Source organism: Carcharhinus amblyrhynchos, chromosome 31 (assembly GCF_965287045.1).
Source record: "Carcharhinus amblyrhynchos chromosome 31, sCarAmb.v2.hapA, whole genome shotgun sequence".
Taxonomy (NCBI): domain Eukaryota; kingdom Metazoa; phylum Chordata; class Chondrichthyes; order Carcharhiniformes; family Carcharhinidae; genus Carcharhinus; species Carcharhinus amblyrhynchos.
In genome coordinates, this window is record NC_137354.1 from 19,662,798 (window position 1) to 19,675,446 (window position 12,649).

At 46.8% G+C, this 12,649-nt stretch overlaps 1 protein-coding gene across 2 annotated transcripts in view; it reads right to left on the reverse strand.

Moving 5' to 3' along the window:
- LOC145360420 (transmembrane protein 150A) overlaps positions 1-12,649 on the reverse strand; it is a 96,242-nt gene that overhangs the window by 18,487 nt on the left and 65,106 nt on the right. For both annotated transcript variants that reach the window (XM_080215621.1, XM_080215620.1), the window contains one exon: positions 4,799-4,926. In XM_080215621.1, coding sequence (XP_080071747.1) covers positions 4,799-4,926 — 128 coding nt within the window. The remainder of the gene's footprint in view (positions 1-4,798; positions 4,927-12,649) is intronic.

Genomic DNA, 12,649 nt, shown 5'->3' on the forward strand with positions numbered 1-12,649 from the left:
GTTTACAGAAGCTTTCTTTGAAAGTCTGTGGCTCACCGGAGGGGTGGGAAGTTCAAATCTAGCTTCCTGTCTTAATTATTCAGGCTGCACGCACTAAGAGTGGCGATAGCAGAGTGTACACAGCTGAGGCTGAGTGTACTCAGTGTACACAGCTGAGGCTGGACGTACAGAGGAGCTGTGTCGGCTGCTAAATGAGGAACCAAAATCAGGTCCAAGGACAAGGAAGGGACAGAGGGCCCTTTAACACAACAGTATAGGCTAGCAGACCCACACTACACCCCCTACCCCTCCCCCCCTCCTTAAGCTGATATATTGCTGGCCAGTCAGAACAGATTGTTTAAATAAGGTACACAGAGACCCACACAAGCTGGAACTCACCCATCTGGCTCACAGCGGTGGCATAAACACTGAGCACATTTGGATGCGATTTTCCAACAGCTCGCCTGACAGAAAGTTTAACTCATTTTTTACAGAATCACAAGATGAGGGAGGCCACTCAGAGATGCATGAATAGGAGGAGGCCATTCAGCCCCTTCAGCCTGTTCCACAATTCAGTCAGGTCATAAAGAACAAAGAAAACTACAGCACAGCCACAGGCCCTTCAGCCCTCTAAGCCTGCACCGACCATGCTGCCCATCTGAACTAAAGCCTCCAATCTTCCAGCAACAGTGTCTCTCTATTCCCATCCCATTCATGTATTTGTCAAGAAGCCCCTTAAGAGTCACTATTGTATCTGCTTCCACTAACCGCCCCTCCCGCCCCCACACCCAACAGAGAGTTCCAGGCACCTACCACCCTCTGTATAAAAAAACTTGCCTCATACATCTCCTTTAAACCTTGCCCCTTGCACCCAAGATGGGTTAGATGGGTATTGAGGGACACGGGCCAAATGCAGGCAACTGGGACTAGTTTAGGGTTTTAAAAAAAGGGTGGCATGGACAAATTGGGCCAAAGGGCCTGTTTCCATGCTGTAAACCTCTCTATGACCTTAAACCTATGCTCCCTTGTAATTGACTCTTCCACCCTGGGAAAAAGCTTCTGACTATCCACTCTGTCATTGCCCCTAATGATTATGATTAGATCATGACTAATCAACTCTATTTACCCATTAGCTCCATATCCCCTCAACATCCAAACGCATCTGGCCCATCTCAGTTCATTCCTCCAGGGCAGTGATGGTCAACCTCAGCGAGTGAGTGGCCCTCCTGCTTCTCAGTGGTTCACAAGATTGAAATTGGGCTTGTTCACTAATCATGACCCCCTGAATAAAATACATTTAATACACACCAAATATTTCATAACGAGTTACAGAAAATGCTTCATCATTTATAGTTTAATAGAACTATCATCTTCAAATGGTAAAAACAAGGAATATTGACACATTGGACACAAAGGGAGCACATGGCTCTCACACTCAAGGTTGTCAGCAATCAGCACGCACCTCACCTCACTCGTCTGTGCTTTACGTGCGATACTGTGTACAGTTCTGGTCATCCTATTATAGAAAGGAAATTATTAAAGTAGAAAGAGTGCAGAAAAGATTTACTAGGATGCTACCAGGACTTGATGGTTTGAGTTATAAGGGCAGCCTGGCTTGACTGGGGGTTTTTTCTCTGGAGTGTAGGAGACTGAGGGGTGATCTTATAGAGGTCTATAAAATAACGAGAGGTGTAGATCAGCTAGATAGTCAACATCTTTTCCCAAAGGTAGGGGAGTCTAAAACTAGAGGGCATAGGTTTAAGGTGAGAGAGGAGACATGCTAAAGTGCCCAGAGGGGCAATTTTTTCACACAGAGGATCGTGAGTGTCTGAAACAAGCTGCCAGAGGTGGTAGTAGTGGAGGCGGGATCAATTTTGGCTTTTAAAAAGCATTTAGACAGTTACATGGGTATGATGAGTATAGAGAGATATGGACCAAATCGGGAAATTGGGGGTAGCTTAGTGGTTAAAAAAAAAGAGTGCATCATGGACAAGTTGGGCTGAAGAGCCTGTTTCCATGCCGTAAACCTCTATGAGTGACTTCAGTCACATCAGTGGAAAAAAAAACTACACCGACAGAAATCATTAGAACGTGACAACCCTGTGCATGGGCAACGGTCAACACAATGCCTTGTGAGGCCACAGTCAGAATCCTGATGACCCCAGGCTGCCCATCACTCACCCAGATAGATCCTAATACCTTCCCATTGTAGGGTACAATTGGTTTCTTTTCATGTTTCCCAGGCCTAGGTCTCCATTACCTTGTCTGGACGTCTGCACATTGGTCAGTCTTTGAGTTCGGGGTTGATGCCCTTCGCCTGACCGGACGGTAATGACCTCTCACCCTGTTACCACAGGCACCATTATTAAAGGGACCTACTGCCAAGTGGCCAAAGCTCGTGCCTGAGTTAGGCTCGATTCTTTTTAATGGCAATCGAGTTCTTTGGAGAGGAGGAGGACCCGGATTGCCATTTAAGGCAGGAACTGGTTGGAACCTGCATGGGGCCCACTCCAACCAGCTCCACAGGACACAAGAGCCACAGTCGTGCTTAGTCCTAGAGAAAAAAGACTATCACTCTGGCACACTCGCCCTCCTCAACTGTGAATACTCCCCTGCCGTGATCTATCTTCCTGATCATAGAATCCCTACTTTGCAGAAGGAGGCCATTCGGTCCATCAAGTCTGCACCAATCACAATCCCATCCAGGCCCTATCCCCCTAACCCCATACATTCACCCTAGCTACTCCCCCTGACACTAAGGGGCAAGAGAGTTGGCCAATCCACCTAATTTGCACATTTTTAGACTACGGGAGGAAACCGGAGCACCCGGAGGAAACCCACGCAGACACGGGGAGAACATGCAGACTCCACCCAGACAGTGACCCAAGCTGGGAATCAAACCCGGGTCCCTGGTGCTGTGAGGCAGCAGTGCTAACCATTGTGTCAGTCATGCCAATTTCCTGACCCTGGGGGTCAGCCTCATGGTTCATCCCTGCAATGCCTCTAGTGGTTGAATAGCTGCATCACCACGAAGGTTCAAGCTGACCAGAACTCCACGCGGGTTGACCTGTGTCCTGCTTTTCTGTGTAGTTTAACAGCCGACTGGCCTTGTTGACTGCTATTCTGCATCGACTCAACATGCTTAATGTTAAATCAGTGCAGACTGCTGGCATTATTCCATCTGAGCTATTGCAACACCATTTATGGAACACATGTCTTGTTTGTTTTTTTCCTTTCTTTGTTGCAACATTTTGTACTTCTCTGTGTTAAACTTCAACTGAAAGATCTTGGCTTTCTGACGACCTCCCAGAATGGCTTGAAACACTTTCCATAAATCTTTTTTTTAATTCATTCATGGGAGATGGGCGCCGCTGACTGACCAGCATTTATTGCCCAACCCTAGTTGCCTGAGGGCAGTTGAGAGTCAATCACATTGCTGTGACTCTGGAGTCACATGTAGACCAGATCAGAAAAGAACGGCAGATTTCCTTCCCTGGAGGACATCAGAGAACCAAATGGGTTTTTCTGACAATTGACAATGGTTTCGAGGTCATCAGTAGATTCTTAATTCTAGATACAAACATTCCCTGAGTCAGAAGATTGTGCATTCCATTCCAAACTTGAGCACAACAATCTAGTCTCTGCCAAACTGAGGGGATACCAAACCATCACAGATGCCAGTTTTCAGATGAGATGCTGGATTGAGATATTCTGGTCCCACCCTTTTCGGGGATCATAGAACGGGTGGGACAGAAAGTTCAGCAGGCCATTTGAAGGTCCGTTGACCTCGGGTGGGAACCAATCTTGGGGCGCGTGCATCTGGAAAATCACCCCTCCTGCCATCTCAATGGAGACACATTATAAAATGCCATGGCAGAATTTCAAAGGCCAGCAGGCGAGTTCTCTCCTGGCTCCTGGCCAACATTCATCCCTCAACCAACATTTGACAACAGACCGACTGGTCATTTGCCTCATTGCTCTGTGTGGGATCCTGCTGTGTACAACTTGGCTGGCCTCACATCTCCAACATTACAACAGTGACTCCATTTGCAGAATAAATCATAAATACAGTGCACAAGAGGCCCTTTGGCCCATCAGGTCTGCACCAACATGAGAAATATCTGACCTCCCACCCAATCCCATTTACCAGTACATGGGTCATTGCCCTGAATGTTATGACATGCCATGTGCTCATCCTGATACTTTTTAAAGGATATGAGGCAACCTGCCTCCACCATCCTCCCAGGCAGCACATTCCAGACCGTCACCGCCCTCTGAGTAGAAAAGCTTTTCCTCACATTCCCCCTAAACCTCCCATCCCTTCTTCATGATCCTTCAAGTACGGGGAACAGCTATTCCTTATCCACTCTGTCTACGCCCCTCATAATCTTGTACACCTCGATCAGGTCGCCCCTCTCTGCTCCAACAAAAACAACCCATGCCCATCCATCCATTATAAAGCACCTTGGAATATTGGGCGGGATTTTCCAGCCACGCTCACCCCCAAGACCGGAAATTCCAGCCTGAGGTCAACGGACCTGTGCATGGTCCACCGAATGTTCTGTCCCGCCCGCTACGATTCCCATGGTGGACGTGACGGAAAAATTCCACCAATTGTGAGGATGTAAAAGGTGCCACATAAATGCAGGTGTTTTTCGTTTTGTGTGGAAGTGTCATTGTTGGTGTTGTAAAGTGTTATATACGCCCCCTGGGTTTGCAACTGTTCAACATAACAGGCAGGCAAATGATAGAGGAGGGAGTCAGTCAGCAGGTTAGCAAGCACCAACTTCTAAACCTCAACATTTTCTTTATAATTTACCTGGAAGTTTCCCACCACGATGAGGCCGGCAGCACAAATCCAGCACGAGACCAGTGCTGCCGTATTCAGTAAGGAGTTCTGGTGTCTCTCCATGACCTGGGCATATCTGAGGAAACCCACCAGCATCACTAAAACAAAAAGGATACGGTGTCACGTCAGCCCAGTTATCCGTAACATCTCACATTCCAAAGACAAGAAAAATCTCTCAAAGAGGAACCTAGACGGAACAATTCCATTGCTGCCCCAACCTGACATTGAGGAAAGCAAATAGGATTTATCATTCACTGCGGAGAGAATTGAAAACAGAAGTTGGGAGGTTATCCAATCGAATTCTCTTCCCGCACCTAGTGGTACACTAAGGCAGCCTGTTTCCATCGCTACTAATTCCATGAACAGGTCACTAGTCTGTCACCAGGGGACTTATAGCTTGAGGGGCGCCACTCCATATCAAGCATGGCTCATCAGGAGTCTCCCCCTTTCTTACCACCAGCCATTGGCGTGTTTGGAAGGATTTTGCAGGTTGACACTTGACTTGTTTAGCCACGTTATGAATACACCTTCCTTGACCATCAAGTCTTGGGGTGGGACTCAAACCTGGAGCTTCTGGCAGGGGCACTAACCCACTATGCCACAAGAAGGGAGGTGATGCTTTAGTTGTATGGGGCACTGGTGAGATTACATTTGGAGGATTATGTCCTATTTAAGGAAGGATGTAACTGCATTAGAAGCAATGCAGAGAAGGTTTACCAGACTGGTACCTGGAATGAGCAGGTTATCTTACGAGGAAAGCTTAAACAGACTAGGCTTGTATCTACTGGATATAGAAGAGTAAGAGACAACTTGGTCAATTATGGATTAGATCCTGAGGGGTATTTAGAGGGTGGGTGTGGAGGGGATGTTTCCTCTTGTGGAAGAAACTAGGGATCACTGTTTAAAAATAAGGGCTCACTCATTTAAAACAGAAGGGCAAAATATTTTCTCTCAGAGGGTCACGAGTCTTTGGAACTCTCTCCTTGAAAGGCGCTATAGTAAAGTCAGAGCAGGTGCTATACCAAGCTGATACAACTGGAAAGGTTGCTTTCTTGGGTGCACCTGTAAAAATTGTTGAGAATCTTAGCAGACTTGCCTAATGTACTTCGGCTTCTGGGAAAGTAGAGGCGTTGGTGGGATTTCTTAACTAGCATGGAGGTACCAGGACAGGTAGTTGGTGATCTGGACACCTAGAAACTTGAAGCTCTCAACCATTTCCAGTTCGTCCCCTTGATGTAGAAAGGGGCATGTCATCCACGACACTTCCTGAAGTCGATGACTATCTCCTTTCTTTTGCTGACATCGAGGGAGAGGTTATTGTCGTGACACAAGATTCGTGGCACAAGATTACTTCACAAGATTCTTTTGGTGAGCAAGGTGGGGGGTGAAAGGTTATCGGGAGTTGGCAGGGTGTAGATTTGAGGTAACTATCAGATCAGCCATAATCTATTAAATGGCAGAGCAGGCTCGAGGGGCTGAATGGCCTACCCCTGCTCCTTGTTCACATGTTTATATGACCCATTATTGTCCAGCATTCCTCAGGAGCTCCTTTGCTTATCTGATATGTTCACACACAGAGTTTCTTCTCTCCCCTGTTGGGTATCAATGGGGATATGTTGAAGTGAACTCACTGGCTGATACTCAATCTACAGAAACGCCATCACGAGCACTCCTTCCATGGCTGCCAGGCCCTGGAGTGGGTCTTGAAACCATAGCTTTTGGTTCAAAGGCTGGAACACCACTCCCTGAACCACAAGACATCCAAATCCTCCTTTGCTCTTCTGGATAATAGAACATAGAACACTACAGCACAAACAGGCCCTTCGGCCCACAAGTTGCACCGACCACATCAATACCTACCAATCCATAGACCTATCTATAACCCCCAATCCCATTAAATTCCATATACTCATACAGAAGTCTTTTAAAAGACCCCAGCGAGTTCGCCTCCACCACCACTGATGGCAGCCGATTCCATTCACTCACCACCCTCTGAGTGAAAAACTTACCCCTAACATCACCTCTGTACTTGCTTCCCTGCACCTTAAATCTGTGTCCTCTCGTAGCGACCATTTCAACCCGGGGAAATAGCCTCTGAGAATCCACCCTATCTATTCCTCTCAACATTTTATAAACATCTATCAGGTCGCCTCTCAACCTACGCCTCTCCAGGGAGAAGAGTCCCAGCTCCCTCAACCTATTTTCATAAGGCATGCCTCCCAATCCAGGCAACATCCTTGTAAATCTCCTCTGCACCCTTTCAATAGCTTCTACGTCCTTCCTATAGTGAGGCGACCAGAACTGCGCACAGTACTCCAAGTGGGGCCTGACAAGGGACTTATAAAGTTGCAGCATTACCTCCTGACTCCTAAACTCAATCCCTCGATTAATGAAGGCCAGTACACCATACGCCTTCTTGACTACATCCTCCACCTGTGAGGCCGATTTAAGAGTCCTGTGGACCCGGACCCCAAGATCCTTCTGCTCTTCAACACTGCTCAGATTCCTGCCCTTGATAGTGTACTTGTTCATCCCATTGGTCCTGCCAAAATGGACCACTACACATTTATCCGCGTTGAAGTCCATCTGCCACTTCTCCGCCCAGTCTTGCATCCTATTTATGTCCTGCTGCAACTTCTGACATCCTTCCAGACCATCCACAACACCACCGACCTTTGTGTCATTGGCAAACTTACTAACCCATCCATCCACTTCCTCATCTAGGTCATTTATGAAAATGACAAACAGCAAGGGTCCTAGAACAGATCCCTGGGGTACTCCACTGGTGACCGACCTAATATTGAATACATCTCACAATTCTTGCTTCATTAACAAGCTGCCAGCCCGAGATCCCCCTCAAAAGATATCATCTTACTATCTCAGAGGGCAATTGTCACCCAAAGCCTAAAGCAACCATGCCTTGCCTTTAGCCTCTGTCGTTTAATTGGTTACACTGTCTTCTGATGGTTGTGGGTTCAAGTTTCACTCCAGGAACTGAGCACAAAATTCAAGGCTGATGTTCCAATGCAAACTTACATGTCTGTGTACACTAAGGAGCAACTTAGCAATGGCCAGTCCACCTAACCTGCACATTTTCGGAAGGAAACTGGAGCACCTGGGGAAACCTATGCAGACACAGGGAGAACGTGCAAAGTCCACACAGCTTCACCCAAAGCCAGAATTGAACCTGGGCCCCAGGCATTGTTAGGCAGCAGTGCTAACCACTGCGCTACCCCACAGTTTGGTCGTTGTCATTTTGCTGGTTTGCGGGATCTTGCTGTGCGTAGATCGGCCGTCGCATTTGCGACAGCAACTGCACCACACTGGCTGTAGAGAGGTTTTGGGATAGCCTGTGCAGTTGTGAAAGGTACTGCGGGGGGAGAAATAACCCAGAAAGACCAACATTTCTGCATCAGTTGCTTAATGCTTGACATTCTGGGGGTGGGGGAAATAGGACCATAGACTCTTCTGGTCCTAACTCACCCCCTGCAGTGGCTCTCATGAGTGGATACAGGAACATTGCAGGGGAAGGGAACCGGGGGAAGAGGGAATGGAAAATACCCGCAGAAAAGGAGCACGATTAATTGAAAAGGATGAGCAGTTGGGTGGGTTTCCTTAGGAATGCACATGCCTTCCGACCAAACTTCCCTGTATTTGCAAGCTCCAGGTTCAAGCAGGGGAATTTTCATTGGTCTCAATTAGCGAGCATCTGGAACCCAGGCAAATGTTTCGAGACTGCTCACACCAGACAGGTGCTGCGCCAGAGAAAGGGGATATAAACTGGATGCTCGAGCACAGGGAAAGTTTGAATTTGTACAGCACCTTTCACAACTGCAGGGTGCCCCAACTTGCAGCCAGGGGAGCACTCTCTGATATGTAGACACTGTTAAAACAGAGGCAAAATAATAGCCACAAGAGAATCCAGTTCAGATAATTAATGTCCTTGACCTTCAGAATGTTTTCCAATACTCTTCCCGCACCTACTGCTGCGCTAAGGCAGACTTTTGTCTGTTTCCAAAGCTAGCAAATGCTAGCTGACGTAGTTTATATAGATTTCAGCAAAGCCTTTGACAAGATCCCCGATTATTTATCATTTATATAAACAACATAGGTTTAAGTTAAAGTTTATTTATTAGTGTCACAAGTAGGCTCACTGCAACGAGGTTACTGTGAAAATCCCCTAGTCGCCACAGTCGGGTGCCTGTTTCGGGTACACTGAGGGAGAATTTAGCACGGCCAATGCACCCAACCAGCACGTCTTTCGGACTCTGGGAGGAAACTGTAACACCCGGAGGAAACCCACACAGACACGGGGAGAACATGCAAACTCTGCACAGACAGTGCAGCAATCAAACCCGGGTCCCTGGCGCTGTGTGGCAGCAGTGCTAACCACTGTGCCACTGCATTGTCCTTAACTACATGGGGGGGGAGGGGGGTAGGATTAGTAAGTTTACGGTTGAAACAAAGACTGGACGGGTGGTTGACAGTAAGGCAGAGTGTCTTGGGTTACAAGAAGATATAGATGGAATGGCCAAACGGGCAAATAAGTGGCAGATGGAATTTAACCCTGAAAAGTGTGAGGTGATACACTTTGGAAGGTGTAATTTGACAAGAAAGTATTCGATGAATGACATAACATGAGGAAGTTTTGTGGAACAAAGGGACCTTGGCGTGTTTGTCCACAGATTTCTGAAGGCAGAAGGGTATGTTAGTAGGGTGGTAAAAAGACATATGGGATCAAGGCATCGATTACAAAAGCAAGGAAATCATGTTGGAGTCGTACAGAACTTTGGTGAGGCCACGCTAGAGTACTGTGTGCAGTTCTGGTCGCCACATTATAGGAAGGATGTGAGTGTGCTGGAGGTGGTGCAGAGGAGACTCACCAGGATGCCTGGGCTGGAGAGTTTCAGCTGTGAGGACAGGCCGGATATGCTGAGGTTGTTTTCATTGGAACCGAGAAGACAGAGGGCGACCTGATCGAGGTGTACAAGATTATGAGGGACATGGACAGAATGAATAAGGAGCAGCTGATCCCCTTAGTTGAAGGATCAGTCACCAGGGGACATAGGATCAAGGAGAGGAGCAGGAGGTTAAGGATGTAAGGAAAAACATTTTTACGCAGAAAATGATGAGGGTCTGGAATGCGCTGCCTGGGAGGGTGATAGAGGTGGGATTCTTTAAAAGGATCTGGATAAGAGCTTTGCACGTCATAACATTCAAGGCTCTAGGCCAAGTGCTAGTAATTGAGATTAGGTGGGAGTTCACATGTTTCTTGCGTGTTAGTACAGACTTGATGGGCTGAAGAACTTCTTGTGCACTGTACGATTCTGTAATTCTAGTAATTCCAGGTACAGGTCACTAATCTGTCACCAGAGGGATTCTCACTTGAGGGGCACTGTTCCTTATTAAGCGTGGCTGACTAGGAGTCTCTCCCACTCTTACCAGCAGCCACTGGCATATTTGGAAGCACTTGCAGGTTGACACTTAACCTGTTTGGTGCATAATGAACCTTCCTTGGCCATCAAGTCCTGGGATGGGACTTGAATCCGGAGCTTCTGGCTCAGAGGCAGGTTAGAAGGGGACAGAACCCACTGCGCCACAAGACCTCCTAGCAAAACCTGTACACTGCCCCCCCTCAGAGAAATCTGGCTGGTTACTGACCTATTGATTATAAAATCATACTGGCTACTTTTAATGACCTCAGTGCTCTTAATAACATCATGTAAGATGGAGAGGCTGCGTTAGCAACCCAAAGCAACAACTTCATCACAGCTCTGCACTTGATGGATCTTCAACATTATCTGGAGCCAACAAAATCTTCCCAACTTTGCCAGGAGTAGAGATCGTGCCCACGAGTCCACAGAAATATCAAATATCGGGGTTGGGGGGTGTGTGTGTGGTGGTGGTGGTGATGAGAGAGGGAGAGAGAGAGAGAATGAGAATATCTCCGGCCATTCACATCCTGCCTCCACTGCCAGTGAGGATAGAGAATTTGCTGGCTCAGCCAGATCTCTGTTCATTACAGCGGGACTGGAGAATCCCACCAGCATGAATGGCTGGAAAATTCCAGCAAAGGTTTTTCTGGCCCAGCTTCCTAATCGTCATATTGGCAAAACTTTCTCGTCCTTTCCACCATGGGATTCGTAGTGGGCAGGAGTGGACCATGGAATGATCCATTAACCTGAGGCAGGAGTTTCCAGTCTTGGGGCGAGCGCAGACAGAAAATCCTGCCAATAGAGTTTACAGCATAGAAAGAGGCCCTTTGGCCCTTTTGTGTCTGACCAGTTATCAAATACTTATCTATTCTAATCCCATTTTCCAGAACTTGGTCTGTAGCCGTGTATGCTAGGGTGTATCAAATGCTCATCTAAATGCTTCTTCAATGTTGTGCCTCTACCATCCTTTCAAACAGTGAGTTCCAGATTCCTACCATCCGCTGGATGAAAAAGGTTTTCTTCAAATCCCCTCTAAATCTTCTGTCCCCTTGCATTAGTCTGAGCGCCCCGGTTAATGACGTTTATGCTAAGGGGAAAACTTCTTATCTCCTCTATCTCTGTCCCTCATAATTTTGTTCACTTAAATCAGGTCCTCCTTCAGCCTTCTCTGTTCTAAGAAAAACAACCCCAGCCTAACCGGCATCTCTTCATAGCTGAAACACTCCAGCCCAGGCAATATCCAGGCTTGGTCACTGTGTGCAGAGTCTGCACATTCTCCCTGTGTCTGTGTGGGTTTCCTCCGGGCGCTCCGGTTTCCTCCCATAGTTCAAAAGATATGCTGGTTAGGTGCATTGGCCATGTTAAGTTCTCCCTCAGTGTACCTAAACAGGCACCAGACTGTGGCGACTAAGGGATTTTCACAGTAACTTGATTAGTGTTACTGTAAACTGACTTTTGACTAATAAATAAAGATAAGAAAAGCATCTTGGTGAATCTCCCATGCACCCTCTCTAGTGCATTCACATCTTCCCTATAGTGAGGCAATAGTAGGTTGTTTCAGAGTGTGGCCCTCTGTCCAATTCACACATGAAGATAGCTACACTCCTCAAACTCAAGGAGATTCTTCCTCATTCCTCTTCCGTCCAGAATCACAACTTATCCCCATTACATTTTATTCATTGTCCCTCCTTATCATTCCTGTAGTTCTACATTCTAACCTTACAGCAATGAGAATTATTTCATCGGTTGCAAAGCAATTTGGATCAGTCTGTGAAATAATTTATACATATACAAGTTTTTATTTTCTTTTCCTTCTCTGTACTTTTTCAAATTAATGAAATTTTTCTTTTATTTAATTCATTCAGATATTTGTCCACTCACTGCAGGATTTTACAGCCTCACTTATCCTGAAACTGTAAGGTCCCACCCGAGGTCAATGGACCTTCCCATTGTCCGCCCCTTGCCCACACCGATTCCCGTGAGGGTGAGACGGTAAAATTCCAGCCAACCTATTTATAACTCTGAGCCTCTTTACGTTCTTTTCAAAATTTACTTTCTTACCTAAATTTTTGTAGTTGGCAAATTTGCCAACCATCCCTTCATCCAAGTCATAAAATCATAGGATCCCTACAATGCAGAAAGAGGCCATTCAGTCGATCTAGTCTGCACCAACTCTCCAACTGAGTTTCTTATCCAGGCCCTTTCTCCTGATCTATCTCCGTAACCCCGCACATTTAACATGGCTAATTCCCCTAACCGACACATCTTGGGACACAAAGAGGCAATTTAGCATGGCCAATGCATCTAACCCAGACATCTATGGACTGTGGGAGGAAACCGGAGCACCCAGCAGAAACCCACACAGACATGGGGAGAATGTGCAAAC